At 45.2% G+C, this 22,350-nt stretch overlaps 1 protein-coding gene and 2 pseudogenes across 1 annotated transcript; 2 read left to right on the top strand and 1 right to left on the bottom strand.

Annotated features, from left to right (window-relative positions):
* The first annotated feature begins 1,499 nt into the window (after positions 1-1,499).
* LOC120694428 (putative protease Do-like 14) lies at positions 1,500-14,106 on the top strand. The gene is made up of 13 exons (XM_039977541.1): positions 1,500-2,065; positions 3,935-4,060; positions 9,271-9,359; positions 9,445-9,546; positions 9,633-9,763; positions 9,855-10,127; positions 10,519-10,700; positions 11,023-11,066; positions 13,094-13,153; positions 13,247-13,378; positions 13,462-13,616; positions 13,690-13,969; positions 14,052-14,106. The coding sequence occupies exons 3-12, from the start codon at positions 9,281-9,283 to the stop codon at positions 13,756-13,758; spliced, it is 1,227 nt and encodes a 408-aa protein (XP_039833475.1). The 5' UTR covers positions 1,500-2,065; positions 3,935-4,060; positions 9,271-9,280; the 3' UTR covers positions 13,759-13,969; positions 14,052-14,106.
* A 1,005-nt stretch (positions 14,107-15,111) lies between these two features.
* Positions 15,112-18,173, bottom strand: LOC120694426 (annotated as a pseudogene).
* Positions 18,174-20,483: 2,310 nt separating this feature from the next.
* Positions 20,484-21,971, top strand: LOC120694429 (annotated as a pseudogene).
* Positions 21,972-22,350: the final 379 nt, after the last annotated feature.

Here is a 22,350-nt window from a genome sequence, read left to right as displayed (position 1 = left end):
TATCATTAGTCTTCTCTGCAAGATGCCTTCCTAGTGGCACGCTGGAAGGGTTCTCCAGTAAACCAGATGGTTAAGAAGCATAAAGAATCGTGTATTTAGCACCCAAATTCTTCAGCATCGCAATTAGCTGAGAAAGCAACTCTCCTGCCGAGTCATTGTAGAAGTTTACCTTTCAGCAGTTAAATTAAAAGCGAAAGAAAAATGCTGGTAGCCTTTAATCTAACCTTCTGATTTTGCAGGGTCTAAATTCTTGAAACCACCACTACAGAAGATGATTAGATCAGTCTGTCCATCTCGGTTGCTACTCCTGTACCTTACCAAGTCCTGCAACACATGTGCAGTCAAAATAGGGAGCAAATATAGAACAGAAGCAGAACTAGAAAAATATATAATAACTTTCATTGATAGCATCCATGTTAGTATATTTCTCCAGATCTTGACCACTTACACTACACGTGTCTGTGTAGGTGATATAGTTTCTTTCAAAACCATTGTTACAATTCTCAGCAAAGCCAGATAGCAATGAGTTCTCCAATTTCTCATCATCTGATGTGGAAACATAGGGGAATGCCATGGAAAAATCTGAACTTGTGAAGGAAAGCCAGTAGAAGCATAATAATTATAATAAACTGAGGACCAATGGTGGTCACCCTTGGATGATGAGTGATTGACAATATTGTGTGAATTTGATGTATCTCTTGGCTCGTGATGTGCAGGTGTAGGATGCGGCATGGCGATCGACGGCGCGTGGTGAAGGTTAGGCGAAAGATTCATGCTGAAGGACCGCGGTGAAGGATGGACGCGAGTAGGCTCGGAGAAGCGAAAGGTTCATGCCGAGGGACCAAGACGGTGAAGGGTCAATGCGAGTAGGCCTGGACCGAGGGACCCGAGGAAGTTGTGCGGAGCCATGGGCAGTCCACATGGTGCACGGAAGAGCAAGAGTACATGTTGATGAAGACGGCGTCGGCCAAGTCGGCGAGGACGATGGCGAGTCAAGTAGGCGGCCCGTGCGGCGAGCGCGCGCGAACGACTCGAAGGCGTCAAGGCTCGGTGGGAGGTCGGATACGCGTCGACATCGGCGGTTTGACCGGTTTGACCTCAAAACCGAGGAGTCATCGTGCGGCGGCGTGCGAGAGGGTTTGACCGGTTTGGCCTCAAAACCGGGGGAGTCGAGTTTGACCGGTTTGAGCCTTAAAACCGGGGGCGGAGGACACGTGGCGTCATCGCGAAGCTTGCGTCGAGGCGAAGCAAAGTCGTGAAGGCGCCGTGTCCGTCCGTGACTCTATTAAAAAAATGGACAATAGAGGATAAGAAGAGGGAGATGGGCAGTCATCCAGCCCTGGGTCGAACAGTCCGGTCGCCCCCTTCTTCTCCCTCTCAGTTATCTCTTTTTTCCCCTCTTCTTTTCCACCTAGGGTTGGGGATTAAGATGGATTTTTGAGTTTTTTTATCTCAAATTCATGGAAAAGGAGGCCTCCTAGTGCTGTCCGGACTTTTGATTTGGAGGCAATCTCTTCTACTCGTGGTTGGATTTGATTTGTTCAGTTTGTTTTGTGGGTAGAATCGGGTTCCCCTTTTGCTTGTTCTTGCGCAGGGGGAGCGGGCGCCCGCAAGGCGCGGCCACCGGCGGCGCGCAGAGGAGTGCTGCGCGTGGCGGCGCCAGGCTTGGCCGCAGCCCAGCCAGCGGCAGCTCGCACGGCGCACGGCGGCGTCCGTGGGCCCCTCGGCCAGGGGCGGAGGCGCTAGGCGCTCTGCAGCAGGCGGTGCTTCCCAGGGGCGGGAGCAGTTCGTGCGGAGCACGTCCGCCCAGGCCAGCAGGGAGGCAAGAGCCGCGCGGGGGACCTGCTGCAGGCGGACCCAACCAGCAGCAAGCACTGCACACAAGGCCGGACGCGAGCAGTCATCCCAGGAGAGGCAGCGCTCCTCCAGGCCAGATCGAGCAGGCCGCTGCCCACACACAGCACGCTAGCAGCACAAGGCCACGTCGGGCAAGCAGCACAAACGGACGCACGAAGCAGACCAAGCAGCACTGTGCATGCTCGGCATCTCAACGACAGCAACCAAGGTGAATTAATTTTGATGTCCCCTTCATGCTACATGTTCAATGATTATGCAATCATTGCTAGTTTGTTTTGGCCTGTAAATTGAAACGTGTTTTAGCTAGTGTAAATTAGCTTGCTTGTTTTTGCTCGGCAATTGGTCAGATCTTTTTAGCTTAAACTAAATGCTTTGTCTTGGGAGCTTTGTATAATTTGTCTGCAACTGTTAATTAACCTCAGCTTTTGATCAGCTTAATTTCCAAGGATTTAATTATGTCTTCATGTCTTGGTTGATTAAATCTTGCGGCCTTAGTTAAGTGAAGCTTTTGTGATAGTGTTGCTCGAGTAGATTGCCTTGAGTTTTGCTTCCGCTTAGTCTCGAGCTTTCGGCGTTCGCTTCCGCTTTGCATCGAGCTTTTCCTATCCGTTCCTAAGGTGAGCTCGTCACTAGTTGGCTTGTGTCACTTTGGCGGTTAGAAGAGAGGTGCGTTGGGTTGATTTCGGAACATAGGCTTTATTCTCTTAGAGAATTTTTGAAGGCTCCCATTCACCTCCCCCTCTGGTCGCCTGTCCGGTCCTTCATAAGCAATTGAAAATTTGATGTTTCAGTTAAACAATAGCTGAGAGAAAAGAAAACAAGTGCTTATGATTACCTTCAATGTATCTGCTAATGTTGGATCAACTTGCTTATGTTTAGATATGTCTGACAATTGCAGCTAAGACAAAAAAGAACAAGTTAATGGTCAGTGACAACAGAAGCAATGTCTGTCTCAGTAATTTTTTACCATATAGATTTAAAGGTGGAGAGTTTACTAGTTAGTTTTATATATTTATTTGGAATCAACAAACAGTATCTATCAGAATACAGACTTCTAATTTTCGTATTTATACACAACCACTGCTTCAGTTTTGAAAAAAATGTATTTAACTCAAATAGTATTTGCACAAGCAGATTACTTCAACCACTAAATATTATCTGAGTGTTATATAAGTACCTTTGAGCCAATAAAAACAATGGCAACATCAACATTCTTCTGAGCATCCTCCCTTGAACACTAAGAATAAAATCATGACATCAGAGAACTTATTATACTTGTTTCAATGCACGAGCTCATAATTGAAAAGTTGCATGAGAGCTTAAGTTTCACCAATGAGATACTTACAATCAAGCTTGACCAGCCACCTTCCTCAAGAACAGATTTAGCTAAACTCTTTGGAGACAGGGTCTGATAGTGGACTATTTCCTTAGTGGCATCAGAATGGAATCTGCAAGAAAAAGGTCCATGGAATGAAGGTAAATTCTTAGTGACATGTGCTTGCTAAAATAATCATTTGAAGGTAAAATAAATATTTAAGATGAGCTAGTAAGTTTGGCTCAAGTCAGCAACTAAGTAGACTGATTAGACATCAAAATTGAACAGGGTATCACTGGATATAGTCAGCAAGCAACTGAACTTAGATCACTTAGTAAGACTGATGGCTAATTAGGAACCAGAGTACTGGAAAGAAAAGTATGGCATCTATCACATACATCAGAATCCAGGTGCAGCATGGATGTAAAAATTCTCTGATAAAACAAACCTAGACAGCGAGGCTTGAGTAATGATTGAGATGTATTACTGCGTGGATGTAAAAAATTCTCTGATAAAAGAAACTCCATACTGGTAAAAACTAGTCATTGTTTTGTTTAATTGAAATCATGGCTTCAAGTTTCATTGCAATTAGATGGCAGAGATGCCCCTGAAAATGTAAGAGCCAAAAGTAACCCCAGGCTCATACTCTAGGGCCTAGGCACCAAAATAAGGGCACAATACAATAATTTCAAGCACAAGCTATACTATGCCACAATGTTCAATGTGTGACATCAAAGAGATAAATTTTCCATTACTTTTCAGCGCTGCTCCACCCCCGCCCCTCTCCACCTGCCGCTTGCCGCTCCTCTCCAGTCTGTTCGCCGCCAGGGAGCAGTGTCGCTATCCTTTCCATCCGGCCGCGGGAAGCAGCTCAGCCTGTGGAAAGAGGTGCTGCCAGGATTGATCCGGCGCCATCCACTAGCCATTTCTTCATGGGTTAATTGGGTTTATACCATTACAATTTCACGTTTCAGAGTTATACCATTACTATTCACATTTCAGAGTTTAGCTAAATCTGTTCTTGAGGAAGGTGGCTGGTCAAGCTTGATTGTAAGTATCTCATTGGTGCTCACCCTAAACCCTGAGGCGTTGAGAGGGACGCGAGCGCGAGGGAGAATGGAGAGGTCTGAAGCACCGAATCCTGGTTGAGGAATGGCAACGGAGAGAGGTGATGGGAGGAGGAAGATGAATAGATGATGGGGGTATTTCTGTCTAGATATTTTTATAAACACCTCGAAGGGGTAAGTAATGGCATATCTTCAAGAAATGTGAAATTGTAATGGTATATTTGCAATATGATGAATAGTAATAGTATAACTTCAAAGCGTGAAAATTATAATGGTATAAACCCAATTAACCCTTTCTTCATCCGCTTGCAAGAATCTGCCAGCCCTCTCCAATGTATGGTGCTGTGGCTTGAAACCACCTCCATCCGATCTGCCTTGTGCCTTCCTGTCAATATTGTAGCATCTCTCCGCTTGCAAGCCCAATGGATAAGCAAGTCCAAAGCATTTCGGCACCTAAAAAAACCCAACTTTCGACCCATTGCCCATTTGATATTATTATCCATATACTGTACATCGGACCGACTCAGCTTGCACGGCCTATTCGACCACCTGAAAGGCCCGCCTGCCCTCGTTACAGGGTCTCCCCCTTGCACGGCTGTGTCATCAGATTTAACACAACTAGACAGCCCTTGTTTCATGTTCCATGTAAATCGATCTAATACTTTTTGCTCCTCCTTCAATTGGACCCACTATTGGTTCATCGGATTGCTTCTCTAGCGGTTCGAATCTGTAAAAGTCAGTCTCTGTTTTTTGGGTGCTGAAAAGTTTGATGGCTTTTGTTGCCCCTTTGAGATATGGGTTTTGCTAGATGGTTTGCTGGGTTGGATTCTATGTCTATTAATTCTTCATGAATCTAGTAGGTAACACACCCGCCGTCAAATCTAGGTCAGCTCCCCATTGATCCTCGTTACAATGGAATCTGCCTTGTGTTAGGATCTCCAGAGAACCGGATTGCTACACCGACACGCCCCTGAAGTCACGTGTCGGAGTCGGACAGCGTGTCCGACACTGATACGGCGTCGGCACGTGTCGTAGGAGTATCGAATAATCGAACCTCTAAAATAAATAATTCTGCTAATGTCAGTTGTTATGAACCTAGTTCATAACGGGGTAGACATCCGCCGGGAAGATAGCTGGACGGCGACGGCTGATTAGGATGGGATTGGATCTAGATTGGGGAGACGAATTGGGATTGGGACTAGACTGATTTCTCATAATTCTTTCCTGCCTTGAATGACATATCTCCTCTCTTTATATAGAGAGGGTTCCTTGACCCCTAAGTAAGACCTAATCTGATCCCTAAACCTAACCCTAATGGGCCTGCCCAGCCGGCCCATAAGACCTCCGACTGCCCATGACAGCTAACCGATACTTCAGCGACACGGAGCCGATACTTATGCGATACGGCCGCCCACCAAAGCTGCCCCTCCCTTAACCCTCCGCTGCCCCATTATCCTTCACGCCCGCCTTCCTTGTGCGGGCCTCCCCCTCGCGCGCGCAGCCTGGCTGGAGGCACGGCACCAGCACGCCCGCCATCGTCGCGCTCGCCGCAGGGACTTGTCCTCGTCGCCCCCCTGCACCAGCACAAGGGAGGCCGTCGCACAGCTGCCGAGGTCCACGTCCTCGCCCGTTGAGAGCGCGGAGGGAGGCAACGAGCGGGCGCTCAGAGGGGAGATGGCCAAGCTGAGCGCCATTGGTGAGGTTGAGTGAGGCGGCGGCCATGTAGGAAGGGGTGGAGTTGGAGATGAGCAGTTTGTGTGCGGGAGTAAAATGGAGCCCTAGCTCTAGTGGGCTGCAATGGGAATAAGGGAAGGACTGGGCTGGTCTAAGTTGGGCTGGACCATTCCGTTCCCTTCTATCTTTCCCCCCTTTTCTTTTCTATTTGCTGAGATTTGGTGTCATGATTATATATTTATATATATGGAGCCGTGTCGCCATTTTTAGGGAAACAGCGAATCGCCGTGTCCGACGCGTGTCGGAATCGGTGCAACATACCATACATGTTAAACTAATTCTTCCTTCTGGGTATTAAAAAGTTTGATTTTCTTCTACAACATTTGAGGTATTTGAGTTTTGGTGGTTTATTTCCAATTGTACTTAATTGCATTTATTATAGTTCTTCCTGAACCTAGGTCAAACCGCTATGTTTTCCTACTGTTAGATCTCAATATGATCCGTACCGACCAGGCTAGGACTTTGTTTTCTTGGATTCTTCATGGGATTGCTTTTAGCTGTTTGATTCTGTTGAGAGTTGAGACTTTGCTTTTTTCTGTCTTTTGTGGTTCATTTGCAAGAGGGTTGGACTTGCAATCCATTGATGGTTTTTTAGGCTCTATCACTTTTCTGTGTATAAGTCCTAGGCAACTGATTTTAACAGCTGGTATGGTAATAATGAAAATAGCTCCATCTTTAGTGTGATTGTATGAGCAAATGCCAGAACTGAAATATGTCATTGCTACAGCTGCCTGTATACACTGGGGGAATGTTTAGTACAACAACAACAACAACCTAGCCTTTTTTTCCCAAGCAAGTTGGGGTAGGCTAGAGATGAAACCCGAAAGAAATAAGTTCAAGGTTCAGGCACATTGATAGCTAGTCTCCAAGCGCTTCTATCCAAAGCTATCTCTTTAGAGATATTCCAATTCTTAAGGTCTCTCTTAACCGACTCATCCCACGTCAGTTTAGGTCTACCTCTACCCCTCTTTACATTATCGACCCGCTCAAGAACCCCATTACGCACCGGCGCCTCAGGAGGCCTTCGTTGGACATGTCCAAACTATCTCAGCCGATGCTGGGTAAGTTTCTCCTCAATTGGTGCCACTCCGACCCTATCCCGAATAACTCCGTTCCGGACTCTATCCCTCCTTGTGTGCCCTCAAAACCACCGCAACATCCGCATCTCTGCTACACTCAGTTGCTGGACATGTCGCCTTTTTGTAGGCCAACATTCAGCACCGTATAGCATCGCCGGACGAATTGCTGTCATATAGAATTTGCCTTTTAGCTTGTGGCACCCTCTTGTCACAAAGGATGCCAGAAGCTTGCCGCCATTTCAACCAGCCAGCTAAAATTCTATGTCTAACATCTTCATCAATGTCGCCATCCTTTTGTAGCACCGATCCTAAATACCGAAAAGTATCCTTCTGGACCACCACTTGTCCATCTAGACTAACGTCTCCCCCCTCATGCCTAGTCGCACTGAAATCGCACATCATGTACTCGGTCTTGGTCCTACTAAGTCTGAACCCTTTCGACTCTAACGTGCGTCTCCACAGCTCTAACTTCCTATTAACCCCTGCCCTACTCTCGTCAACTAGCACCACATCATCAGCAAAGAGCATACACCAAGGGATCTCACCTTGTATATCCATTGTGACCTCATCCATCACTAAAGCAAATAAATAAGGGCTCAATGCTGACCCCTGGTGTAGGCCTATGTTAATAGAAAAGTCAGTGGTGTTGCCATCACATGTCCGGACAAACGTCGTCGCATCCTTGTACATATCCTTAATGAGGGTAATGTATTTAGTTGGGACTTTGTGCTTCTCCAAGACCCACCACATGATATTTCTCGGTACTTTGTCATATGCCTTCTCAAGGTCAATGAAGACCATGTGCAAATCCTTCTTCTGTTTCCTATATCTCTCCATCAATTGTCGTATTAAGAAAATCGCCTCCATGGTTGACCTTCCAGGCATGAACCCAAATTGGTTTTGGGTCACACTTGTCACTCTTCTTAGGCGATGCTCGATAACCCTCTCCCAAAACTTCATCGTATGGCTCATCAGCTTAATCCCACGGTAGTTAGTACAACTTTGAACATCATCCTTGTTTTTGAAGATAGGTACTAATATACTTCTCCTCCATTCTTCCGGCATCTTGTTTGACCGAAAAATGAGATTAAAAAGCTTAGTTAACCATACTATTGCTCTATCTCCTAGGCATCTCCACACCTCAATGGGGATACCATCAGGGCCCATCGATTTACCTCCCTTCATCCTCTTCAAAGCCTCCCCGATCTCTACCTCCTGAATTCTCCTCACAAAACGTCTGTTGGTATCGTCAAAAGAGTCATCTAACTCAAGGGTAGGGCTCTCACACTCCCCATTAAACAACTTGTCGAAGTACTCTCTCCATCTATCCATGATCTCCTCATCCTTCTCTAGCAGTCAATCTGTCCCATCCTTAATGCATTTGATTTGGTTGATGTCCCTTGTCTTCCGCTCGCGAATCCTAGCCATCCTATAAATGTCATTCTCCCCTTCTTTCGTGCCTAGCCGCTGATACAGGTCATCATACGCCTTACCATTTGCTATATTCACAGTTCGCTTTGCAACCCTCTTCGCTAATTTATAACCCTCGATGTTGGCTGCACTCTTGTCAAGGTGGAGGCGCTTGAAACACTCCTTCTCCTTAATAGCCCTTTGCACCTCGTCATTCCACCACCAGGTGTCTTTCCCCTCCTGTTTGCCTCCCCTACTCACGCCAAACACCTCTGAGGCCACCTTCCGAACACATGTTGCCAAACACCGCTGATACAGGGAATGTTTAGTACGAATTCCTATATTGTTCGCGGAGTTGATAAGTTATCTTGTGGATGTCTACCTGCCAGGTTGCCTGCCTAAACCAGAGGCCTGTATGGATGCCCTAACAAAACTTCTTAAGAAGATATCGCGAGAAATAGTTGAGGATCGAATCAATGAAACCTTTGGATTGTCTTTAATTGGACGGGAAAATCCAATTAACAGCCTCGACTCATCCTAACTTGTCTGAAATCTAGCTTCCCTTTAGCCAATTCTTTCGCTATTATCTTTGTACAAAGTTTATGAATGTTTCAACGTTGATCCTTATGAAATTATAAAAGTAAAGGCTATATATTTTACTGTACTGCTGGCGATTTAGCCTTGTTACATCTTTTCTGTCGGATCAACAAGCATCAACAGACATAAGACTTGCATTAGTTGTTCTGTGATAGTTTGGCAACATTGCCTAGTTTGTGACCCACATTGACTCTCTTTATTTCTGCTTCAGCGTTGGAAAGATGTTGGCAACTAAAAGGTGTGGTGATAGTCTTATAAGAAGCTCAGATGAGAGTAAAAGAACCAGGTCATTGGTTTCAGGTCTGCCTGCTGGTTCGTCCTTCTTTTTTAATGTATTTTTACAGCTCCTTTTGAGCATTCACAGCTGATCTGCTTTCTTTACTAGGTGACTCAAATTGGTACCCTGATGAAGGTATCTGGAGTGGCCTGGGTAAAGAAGGTGTTTTGAGATTGTCCAAAAGTGTTGTCTCGCTTGCTTTGTCAGATGGTGATAATGCGCTTATGCTCTTTTACTTGTCAAAATATGTGTATGAACATCATTAGTCATGTATGATAAATTATGATGTTGTGCAGGGGATACAGTGCTATTTTCGTGCTCTGGCATAGCTATAAAATTCATGATGAATGCTACAAGGTTTCTGACTTCAGCAAGTTTGGTTCGAGCTTTCGAGAGTTATAAAGACAAAAACCATAATAACCTTAAGGTTTGTGCTGCCAATGATCAGTTACTAATCTTGCTCGTTTACATAAGATATTTTTTGATCATTCTGTACTTTCCTTTGCTTTATCTTTTAGATTGAAGTGCGCCATGAAGGAAAAGTCGCCACTGGATTTCTGAAGGAATCTGATTTGGACCTTGAGATTGCTATTGTCCACATCGATTCCTCCTTTGATGTTCGTCCCGTATTTCTCTATCATTGGAATCAATTTATGCCCTTTTGCGATGTAGTATCATTAGGGCGTGACACATCAGGCAAATTAATGGCCATAACTGGGAAGCTTACTCGTGACTGGAGTGGATCTAATGAAAGTGAATATCTTATGTTCACTTCTTGTAAATTATCTGAGGTACACTTCCATTGTATTTTCAGAGTTGAAATATGTTTTTGTTACTATATGCACTGAACTATGTCGCATTGACTACACTGTGCTAACTTTGGCTGCTAATGTCTTCTGAATTGTTCAGTAAGATTGAATGGATTTGGTGTTGTTAGCTTTATAACATAAGTATATTTGAATGATATTATATATTTCTAAGTATATTTAAACATTATTAATTATAGATTAGCAATGAATTTTGTATCACGAGATTTTGTATATATAAGTATATATACGGATTATGAATGAGATATGTGGTTAAATTTTGCACAAGACAATTGCAGTGACACATAAATGTTCCATATCCCTTTATTTTGTTTTGTAACCCTTAACCCTTGTTTCTTGTCACATATCATCCCAGGTTTGGGAAGGTGGCCCTCTTTTTAGTTATGATGGGGAGTTTGTTGGCATGAACCTTGTTCCAAGTATGAAAAAATCATTTTTCTTGCCCACGAGTTTGATTATTGAACGGCTGCAGCATTTCTGGACATCTCTGGAAAGGAATGCATTTCTGACACGGGTAAAAGAGTTAAAGAAATTGAGGTATGCCTTAAAATATTCTCAATTTGCTTATTTAAATTTGTCTTCTAACTGGTCACCCACTCTCACGGTCTCACCTATCCCACTTCCCCATTCCTTGCATGAGGATATGATGTAATCTGTCTCGTATGTGAGGCTTATTGAATTTGAAATATCCTTTTATTTTTAGCTGTCTTCTCTCTCTCTGAAAAAGTGTCTTTTGTAGTAGTATTAAATGTTCTCCCGTCATAACAACATTCCTGTGCCGAAGTTGAAGGTGTTGTGCTGTATGTTGATGTTCTTCCACATGTGTTTTTTTTGTAACCTTCTTTGTAACATTCCACAGGGTTGGAGAACTGACAGATGATACACAGGACTCACAACCTGAAGGTGAGTACAGAGCCACTCAGATCACTTAAATGTCCTTCATCATTGTAAAGGTTTTTACGAGTGGTGCCCATTACTTTTTTTTTGTACTTATATAAACCTCTAGCCATAAATCCATGGTGTTGTTGACTTTGTATAGCTTTTGAGGTATAACTTTGCCTACTATTTTCTATTAAAATATTAGATATTAAAGGTTGACCAGATTTTGGTCAAACTGCCAAGTGTTAGTGACTGGAGGCCATGTTTTCAAATCGTCTAGTCGGACCTAGTCGCCATGAGACCGATCAGACGACTAGTCGTCGATCAGGCCGATTAGTCGAGCCTAGTCGTCCTATATGTCCCAGGACCAATATGATATATGTACTGCATATTACTTAATAAAAAGCAAGCATGAAGTCAACAATGATGGTCGATTTTCACTTGTGTGAGATGATTTGTGAACTGTCTAGAACTCTGTCTCAGCCTCTATATACTAAAACCCTAATGGGCCACCTTGCCAGCCGTCACCGGCCGAGGCCCACAACTCAAACAGCCCACAAACAATCTCAAGTCTGATCGTTTTCCAACCTGATCGACGCGCTAATCGCGACTAGTCGACGACTAGTCGGACGACTAGAAAACTAGTCGCCCAGACCTACTCGGTGTCCCTTATCGGGGTCACTGGACCGATAAGCCCGACTAATCGTGACTAATCGCGATTAGTCGGACGACTAGATAACATGGACTGGAGGTAGCTATTAGTTGTTAGTGCTAATCAGTTATAGCATTGTTGCACTAGCATTCTGCCCTACTTAGCTTATTTTATTTTTTTTTAAAAGTTGCATAGTGCAATTAGTGTGGTGCTTTGTTAACATAAATTACTACACGCATATGTCTATATAAATCAACTCCGCCTATGCTGACTGGAAGACTCTCTCCTCCTGAGTCGTCTCAGCATAACCGGTCCCAAGCCCGGGTAAAGGAGGAGGGTTGCGTTAGATTTTGGCAAACCAGCATAAAAAATAGCCACTCTAATGGATTTGAAACCCACAAATCAAGGTGAGATCCCTTGGTGTATGCTCTTTGCTGATGATGTGGTGCTAGTTGACGAGAGTAGGGCAGGGATTAATAGGAAGTTAGAGCTGTGGAGACGCACGTTAGAGTCGAAAGGGTTCAGACTTAGTAGGACCAAGCGAAGTACATGATGTGCGATTTCAGCGCGACTAGGCATGAGGGGGGAGACGTTAGGCTAGATGGGCAAGTGGTGGTCCAGAAGGATACTTTTCGGTATTTAGGATCGGTGCTACAAAAGGATGGCGACATTGATGAAGATGTTAGGCATAGAATTTCAGCTGGCTGGTTGAAATGGCGGCAAGTTTCTGCATCCTTTGTGACAAGAGGGTGCCACAAAAGCTAAAAGTACAAATCTATAGGACAGCAATTCGTCCGGCGATGTTATACGGTGCTGAATGTTGGCCTACAAAAAGACGACATGTCCAGCAACTGAGTGTAGCAGAGATGCGGATGTTGCGGTGGTTTTGCGGGCACACAAGGAGGGATAGAGTCCGGAACGAAGTTATTCGGGATAGGGTCGGGGTGTCACCAATTGAGGAGAAAATTACCCAGCATCGGCTGAGATGGTTTGGACATGTCCAACGAAGGCCTCCTGAGGCGCCGATGCGTAATGGGGTTCTTGAGCGGGTCGATAATGTAAAGAGGGGTAGAGGTAGACCTAAACTTGACGTGGGATGAGTCGGTTAAGAGAGATCTTAAGGATTGGAATATTTCTAAGAGATAGCTTTGGATAGAAGCGCTTGGAGACTAGCTATCAATGTGCCTGAACCTTGAACTTATTTCTTTCGGGTTTCATCTCTAGCCTACCCCAACTTGCTTGGGAAAAAAGGCTTGTTGTTGTTGTTGTTGTATATGTCTATATAAATCCATCCACTGAAGATCTGGGTTTGAGGTTGGCATACCAAGACCACCATTCACTATTTAGTTATTGCACACATTGTCTATGGATAGAAATCATTGATACCATGTGGCGCCAGGTGCTCCGAACAAGGATCATCTAGAAGTGGTGGGCTATCCCAAGCCAACTGGCACTGGCAGTAAGTCATTTCTTTTCTATTTTACTTCACTTAACTGAACTATGCCCTTTTGCAGTTCTTCAGTACCTGTAACAACTACGTATCTTTGACCAGGTGGAATGAAATTGGTTTATACTTTCGAAGAGCCTTTTGGTGATGTTTACCAAGATGGTATCTGGAAGAAACTTGGTAAAAGATTTTGTCGAAAGATATGTCGAAGTGTTGTCTCCCTTGCTTCATTTACTGGTGATTATTCAGTTTAATGCTTCTTTCTACTTCATTTTTGAATTTGGTTATCACTTGCAAATGATCAAAATAATATGTGCCAGGAGATACAAGGTATTTTGCATGTTCTGGAATTTTTATTGACTGGGATGGTAAATGCCGAGACAATGAATGCCAGATTATTCTGACTTCGGCGAGCTTAGTTAGAAATCCTGATTATCCCTATGATGATGGAGACAAGATTGTTGAAGGATTGAGGGTTGGTGCTCCTAGTTATTTGTGGTCCTTGTTTCTCCAAAGATATTGCTGACAGCTCATTATATCATTTGCAGATTGAAGTGCGTCTTCCGAGCAACAGACGAAGAGAAGGGACGTTATATACATTACAATTTGCAATATAATGTTGCTTTAGTCAGTGTCCAAGAATTATGTGCTGTCCCTCTAGCCATTTCTAAACACGGGTCACTAATTTGTTCTTCTAAGTTAGTAGCTGCTGTTGGGCGTTGCTTCAAATCAAATGATTTGATGGCTTCAAGTGGGCAACTGGTTCCCTCCTGGTCGGGTCAATTTGATGGCAAAAAGCTTCATTACTCTACATGTCGTATCACTAAGGTATTGTTGAATTTTCTTTCGTACTCTTTCACGATTTTAACTTGTCTTGACAAATGACAACTTCTCAATCTAACCTGGCTAGGCCGGGATTGGAGGGCCCCTTGTTGATTATGATGGGAATTTTATTGGCATGAACTTTATGATCCAAAAATGGGCACCCCGTTTCTGTTTTGTGATGATATTGTTGATATCCTGGATTGTTTTAAGAAAAGGTATTTCCAGATTTCATTTGCCTATTTAATTGCTTATCATTGAAGTATTCATTAGATTTGTACCTAGCTATAAGTTAGCATGCATATTTTGTTTATCTAAGTAAAACATATTCTAATATTCTATTCAATCTATTCTTGTTTGATAGGACTGGTGCTGAAATTGACAGTTTCCGTGTTGATGGAGATGACACTGTTTTTGTGAACAGGTATGATGAGACATTCCTTTACTAATGACTGCAATTACAATGTTTTGCATAACTTGACCTCATTACATTGTGGGGAAACTATTGAATGACAGCTGGCCAGTGCCTCCTCCATATTGGAGGTGTCCAGGTGATCCGGATGGTTTTAGCGAATATGAGCGTAAAGTCCTAGCCAGCGGCCGCAAGTTTAACTACTATGATGGGCGGTTTGCAAGTAGTACCCTGCCGAACTGCCGTCTCGTGTCTTAGCTGGTGAAACTTGTTTGAGTTGGCTTCATAATTATGTTTGAACCTATGTTTGTTGTTTTCTTTTTGTAAGATTGAACAATCTATTACTATTTATTGTTCCTGGAGTCTACAGAAGTTTGTAAGCTTGTAAGGACTTGGTTGGTGTACACTTAGTGTTTATTTGTTGGTTGGTGTCTGCTTGTTATCGAGTGGAAATGAGCTGTCGTGTGCCTTTACTGCAACAAGCATGATGTGTATCTGAACCGTAGCAATGAGACGATCCGTTGCTGTAGCTGTGCTTGCTCTGCCCATGTGGTGAATTCTTTTGCTTTTAAGCCTTTTTGGGACGTGTAAAACTGCCATTAATTCGTCCTTACTCATGAGCAATGCATCGGAAAGACATTGCTGTCCCAGACCATAGATGTTGACAGAAGAAACAGACACAATTCACAGCGCCAGATGTATATAGACACGACACACGTTTAACCACAGTAACTTCTGATCCAAATAGTAACAAGATTCCATTTTATTTGATGCACGGTAGCATCTTATTGGTTACCTGAAATTTTCAGGTTATTCACAGAGAACACTGGAGGCATGCTATGTTTGCTACAAGTACAACACAAGCCTCACACATGTATTTGTTTGCGATAGCTGAGCTAGATCTTGTAGAATATTACAGCAAAAATGGAGCACAATGTGAATAACAGTTGGCTCAGTCAATACACAGGGCACGTCCAAAAAGGAAACTAACAATATCCACAAGTGCAGACCAACAAACATCGGTCGCCCATACTCCTTGTGCGTCATCGAGCTCCCATATGCTGCGTCCAAGTGAGATCAAGATTCCTGGGGAGCTTCAAACCTCGAGGGAGTGTCAATTCCCATCATGCACATGAGTCCTGATATCAAGATGATAAGAAGTACAATTCCCTGCACATAGTAGACCAGTGTGAGAAAATGATGAAAGGATACAAGGTATACTAATATACAAACAATCATTTTACAGGAGAGCACAAATTTAAGAATAGAGTTAACCAGTAACAGAATACAAGTTACTTACAACAAAAGTTCCTTCAAGAAGAGTTGATTTGACTAGGCACTCTCCATCACATTTGGCCCGTCCAGCTTTAGTAGTATTAGTCTTCTCTGCAAGGGTTCTCCGGTAAACCAGATGGTTGAGAAGCATAAAGAATGGTATATTTAGCTCCAGACTTCTTCAGCATGGCGACCAGCTCAGAAAGCAACTCTCCTGCAAGTGACATAGAACTAAATTAGCTTCATCTGTACAGTTAAAAGTAAAAGAGAAATGCTAGTAGTAATATCCTAAGATTCTGATTTCGCAGGGTCTAAATCCTCAAAACCACCACTGCAGAAGACAACCAGATCGGTCTGTCCACTTGGGTTATTTCCCATCCGTGACGTCACTAAGTCCTGTAATGTACAGGTTGATTGCTGCCAATGTACAGAACAAATATAGCATAGAAGAACCAAAAAAATATTAAAAACTTACACGAATAGAATCCATGCTGCGATGTTTCCTCAGATATTGACCAATTACTGTACATGTGTCTGTGTAGGTGACACGATTTCTTTCAAAACCACTGTTACAGTCTCAGCAAAGCCAGACAACAATGAATTCTCCAATTTCTCATCATCTGACGTGAAAACATAGGGGAATGCCATGGAAAATTCTGAACTTGTGAAGGAGAGCTGACAGAAGCACAGCGATTATAAGCCATTAAAATTTGATGCTTAAGTTAAACAATAACCAAGAGAGAAAACAATGAGTGCCTACGATTACCTTCAATGTATCTGCCAAAGTTGGATCAACTTGCTTATCTTTAGATATGTCTGACGATTGTAGCTAAGGAAAAAAGAATAGGTCAATGGTCAGTGAAAACTGGAAGCAATGGCTGTCTTATTAATAACTTCACCATATAGATTGGAGAATTTGCTAGTTTTATGGATTCATGGAATTAAAAAAACTATTTGTATTGACTTTCAATTTTCTTATTTATGTATAAGCAATGATTTAGTTTAAAATATTATTTAATTCATATATATTTGCACAAGCAGATAATTTAAAAGTGGTAAAAGAAAATAGATGAGTATCAAATAAGTACCTTTGAGCCAAGAAAAACAATGGCAACATCAACATTCTTCTGAGCATCCTCCTTTGAACACTAAAAACGAAATAAAGACATCAGGGAACTGATTAAACTTGTCTCAATGCAAGAGTTGACAAATTAAAAGAAGTCGCGTGAGAGCTCAAGTTTTCACCAATGGGGATACTTACCATCAAGTTGACCAGCCACCTTCCTCAAGAACAGACTTAGCTAAACCCTTTGGTGACACTGTCTGATAGTGGACTACTTCCTTAGCATCATCGGAACGGAACCTGGATGGTAAGGTTGATGGAATGCCAGTAAATTTTAGAGTAGTGAACTGACATGTTCTTGCTAAAACTAATAATTTGAAGGTAAAAGAAATATTTGAGATGAGCTCGTAAGTTTGGCTCTCAAGTCAGCAACTAAAGGAACTGGCAAGACAACAAGGTTGAGGAAGGTATTACTGGATCTAATCAGCAAGCAACTGAACTCATGTCACTGAGTAAGATTGATTAGGAACATCATCAGAGTATATGAATAAGCATCCAGCATCAGCATCAGAAACCATGTATGACACTGACATGTAACCTAGGTAGGAAACGTATGGTGCTTAACATGTGTAAAATTCTCTAGTAAAAGAAATTCTGCATTGCTAAGAACTAGTCGTTCTCGTTTAACTGAATTCATGGCTTCAAGTTCCATTGCCATTTAGTGGCTAAAGGTCCTCCAATAAAATTAAGAGGCCAGAAGTAACCCTAGTTCATACAGCATGTGCCAAAATTAGGGCATACAGTGTTTTCACACCCGAGTGATAGTATCCCACAATGTGCAGTGTGCACTGTGCACATCAAAATACAAAATTCCCTTAATCTTTCCACTTTTGAGGAGGCCATTCATTTTTTTGTTTCCCTAGGCCTAAAATTTCAATCTTGATTTTTCATTGATACATTGGAAGAACATGCTTTTTCTTTCCAAAATAATAGAAAAAAATCATCTGATACAATGTGAGCATTCACAAATCAATCTGCACTAAACAGTTGTTCTCCTCCCAATAAGATGATTCTATGGCATAGAAGCAGACAGGCAAAGTAAGGCCGTAAATACATGAGCTAATTAGCCACTGGCTGGACCATCTTCCCATTTATTCACAGGGCAATAACGAAACAATCAGCAAATAAAGAAACTATTCCTTGAAAAAAGAAAATGAAAATACATGTGTCATGACAATGGTTTGCATACCCATGCACAATTGCTTTCTACTTTCTAAGTGAAGCATAGCAACCAGAATCCCAACATTAACAGCATATCTAGCACGAGATCTCAAGCTAGGGACGGAAAAGATAAGTTAAGAAAGCTACCCAACCGTCGTTCTTGGCGGCCTGGAGGAACGCTGGCGCCACCACCGGCGCCGCCGACGCCGCCTGCGCTGCGACGAGCAACACCGACAGCACCCGCCCACGCCGCCGCCATCTGATCGAATCGAATCCGGCGGATCGACAAAAGAGAGGCCAAAAAGTTGAGGAAAATTGACGAAACAAAAACATCGATCCGGACTATTGAGTGCAGAGATATCGGAAAAATCTTACCTTTGGGCGGAGCAGGGATCTGCAGATGGGGAATTTGTGCTGCCATCGTCTCGGTTGGTTCCTCTTTGGGTCCGCCGCGACCGCGATCTGAATCGGTATCGCTAAAATTCTGGAGGCGACGGGGGCAGCACGTTGTGGTTGCTACTAGCACGCTGAGGCTGACGTGTGGGCCCTGTTGTCAGAGGCTGTCTCATCGGTTCGAGTTCGTGTCGTGATTCAGATAGGCTTCACTGCTTCAGCATCACAGCATACAACTGACTCTCAATAAAAAAAGAAAGTTGGCGAGGTGTAGATGCAAATTATACACTATGACACCCAGATGAGGGGATTGTAACTTTATACCATTATAACAATCATCACTCTTGAGATTCATCTTTATTTTGGCATTACAGAATCAGCACGGAGAGAGAAAATCTTTACATTTTACCACTCTTCCTCACGTGGACGCCAGCGCGTCAGTCCAACTAGGATCCAGCCAGCTCTCGCCCGCCACGTCCTAGCCGAGCCCCTTTTGTCTAGCCCAAGCACCCAACCCAGCCCATTCCACTCTGCCCCTCCTCTGCTCCCGACTGCCTCGCCCGCCCCGCCCCTGCAGCGTCGCTGCCACCGCCCACGCGACGCTGCCGGGCGTCCATACCGCGCATTGTCACGCAACGAGAGGATCTGGAGTCCCTGCAGCCCCCGAGCGTGCCCGGCGGCACGCTGCCGATGAGGCCGATGTCCGGGAGGTGGAGGTCGACGACCGTGGCATTGGCCTGCGTCCGCATGGATGCCCCCGTCGAGGCGCAGGCCGGCACGGACGCGTTCCATGGGTCTTTTTCCTCCGACCAGTTTCCACCTCCAGCCATGGGCGAAGCTCTGCATCGAGACCGCGTGCGCGCGCAGCTCGCCCTGAGAGCAAGCTCCGTGACGAGCGTAGACCATAGAGTGGCCTCGCCATGTCCGTTGAAACCAATTGTTATCATGATCGGGCGTACATTCTAACAAACAGGTTGTGTGCTCCATTGGATCAGTCATTCACAGGGAAACAAACAAGCAGACAGAGAACGAGAAAGCAAGATTTGATGAATCCTTGCATCTGAGTATGAAATAGAAGTCAATAAGCAGGAAAGAGGAAAGAGGAAAGAGAATCGCTTGCAATCGAGAGATGGAATACGGAATACTAGAGTACTAGACTACGAGGTGGTGGCCGCGCGTCGTCTGCGGCCGCCCCGTGCGCCTTGCTGGTGGCCGCGGCCAGCCCCAAGTGCCGTCTCCGACGAGCGCTAGCTCCGGGGCCTCGCCGGTGGCAGCGGCCATCTCAATCGTCGTAGCTAGCCCCGCGCGCTTCGTGGCCGCGGGCCGCGGCCAGCTCAGTCGCCATCTTCCGACGGCCACTGCGAGCCCCGCGCTCCTCGCCGGTGGCCGCAGCTTGCCCCGGCGTCGATGGACAAGCTCGCGAGCCTGGCGGCGCTGCTGCGGACGGCGACGGAGGGCTGCAGGTGTTCCAGCAGATGGTGGTTGTGGGCATCGGCCACCAGCTCGAGGAGGACGACGCCGTCTCAAGCAGGTGGCCGCGCACTCGTGCGGCGAGCCGCGAGGAACGCCTGCAGCGCCGACTGCTCCTGCAGCTGCGGCTCCGCGGCCGCGCAGGCGAGCACCCCCATCAGCTGCATGGGCCACGAGCGGGCCCATTCCGGGCCGCGCCGATGGGTATGACCGCACGTCGCGGGCGGCGGCAGCACTGCAGTGGCGGTGGGGACGCCGTCGCGGAGCGGGAGGACGCCGTCGCAGAGCAGACGAAAGGAGAGTGGACAATGGCCGATTTGGATGGGCGGGCTGGACGGGTCGGGCGCGGAGGCGAGAGCTGACGTGGATTCTAGTTCGACTGACGCGCTGGCGTCCACGTGAGCAAGGAGTGGTAAAAATATAAAAAAAAATTCTCTCCTGATTCTGTAATTGCAAAAACAAAAATAATATCTTAGGAGGTGGCGATTGTTATAATATTATAAAGTTAAAATCCCCCCAATGAAGACGCAGGGAGTAGCAGCAATGGCAAGGAGGAACGATTGGCTGCGGAGGCCAGGTGGAGGATTTGTGCCCAGGACAAACAGCAGCCTCAACTTCATATCTCCAATGATCCACCCGAAAGCAACAGGCAAGGAACAATCCGATTCGCAAACAAATCCAAGGCCTCTCGAGACGAGCGAGACCCGTCCCCTCCATTCCCTCCGCTGCTGCGCATCAACGCCCGATCTGATGGAAGCTGCGGCGGCTACTACCTCCTCCCTGGTCCTCTTCTCCAGTCCCAGGAGATCACTCACAAGCTTAAACACTTCCTCCTCATTGCTTCGGCCCTCTTGCAGCAGCTGCTCCGTGCCCAGTTTCAAGCAGCAGCATCCGATTTGCCTGGATGTGCCAAGGTTACACAGCAGCAAGAAGAAGCGCATCCTGAGGTGTTCCTCCAGCCTTGCTGATGGTCCATCCACCGTTGGTTCTTCAGTAAGATGGGTTTCTTGACCCTGCAGGTTTGCTACAGCCTAACATCATTGATTCCCCCATTCTTCTAGTAGCTCTGCCTCTACATCGTGTCCATCTGCAATTTAGCACTAGTTGCGGTCCTGAACATCCATCTCGTATCCTTTGATTACCCACTCTGTCATATTATTGTTCTTCCCGAGCGTTGTCAGTATTCATTGGATGGAATTATGCTCATATGCACTTTGCATTGTCGATTTCAGGCGACGGCGATTGGCGCCACATCGGCTACAAAGTTGCACGCCCCGGCGCGTTCGAGATAGCCTCCGTATGTGTTGTTCACCATCATCATCCTCTTTGTGCACTCAACAACTAACTGACAAATGTTATTGAACAACCTCGATGACGAAAGAATTGTGGTGTCCACATTGTCCAGGATGCGGTGACCGTTGGTCGGGTCGCTGACAAAGCTGACATCGTCCTCCCCATTGCCACAGGTCATTATTTCTCGCAAAATTGCAGTCACTAATTAATTCTCACATGTCCACTTATCTGAATTTGGTAATAAGCATCATGCATGGAATGGAATGTATGCTCTGTCAGTTACAGCAACCAGGAACAGATAAATCTTTCACAATTGATCTTGCATTTCCTGGGCGCGTAAAAAAAATGCAGTTTCTGGCACGCACGCTCGGCTGGAGAAGAAAGACGGGAGGCTGCTGGTGACGGACCTGGGCAGCACCAACGGAACCTACATCAACGAGCGGCGCCTTAACCCTGGCTTCGCAATTCCCATTGACCCCGGCAGCCTACTCATCTTTGGTTTGCACCAATGACTCCACCCGATTCAGTAGTTGGGCAAGAAAAATAAGGCTATTGGGTTCTGAACAGTGGAATTTGCATTTTTTTTGCATCGATCTATTGCAGGTGACATCCACCTGGCGATGTTTTCGTGTGAGGAAGATGATAGTTGAGGTGCCCAGCGAGACGGATAAAACCCAACAAGAAACCAAGACCGAGTAGTATCAGCTGCAGTTGAAGATACTACAAGCTAGCAAGCTCTGATGTGTTCCTAGTGCCCCACTAGCTACTAGTAGAATGTTCGGAATAAAAACCTACACGGTCATGGACTCATTGTGGCCGCGTTATGACGGTTTCAGCAAGAACCAGGAATTATGAAGTAACAAAGGCACCAATTGTCCATAGTCAGAGTTTCTATCATAAACGGAATGTGTTAGAGGAGTCAAGGGACTATTGGGCCTTAGCCCATTAGGATTAATTAGTCGCTCGCTTAGGGGTCAAGTAAACCTCTCTGTATAAGGAGAGGAGATGTATCAATCTAATCAAGTAAGAGATTAGAAGGAAATCCCTCTCTCTTGCCGGCCGTGGCGAAACCCCGCGGCCGGCGTTCCTAGCGCCCCTACAGCCCCAAAACCCTAGCCACCATCTCGTGAACAGTACCTGCGGGTACTGTAGCACAGCAGCCCTCAGCCGCACCTCTCTTCCTCCTCAATCCCCTCGCCCCAACAGCCACCATAACAACCTCTCTTCTCCTCAATCCCCTCGCCCCAACAGCCACCATAA

The sequence above is a fragment of the Panicum virgatum genome, unplaced genomic scaffold (genome assembly GCF_016808335.1).
Source record: "Panicum virgatum strain AP13 unplaced genomic scaffold, P.virgatum_v5 scaffold_5922, whole genome shotgun sequence".
Classification (NCBI taxonomy): domain Eukaryota; kingdom Viridiplantae; phylum Streptophyta; class Magnoliopsida; order Poales; family Poaceae; genus Panicum; species Panicum virgatum.
This window is presented reverse-complemented; position numbering and strand designations above follow the sequence as displayed.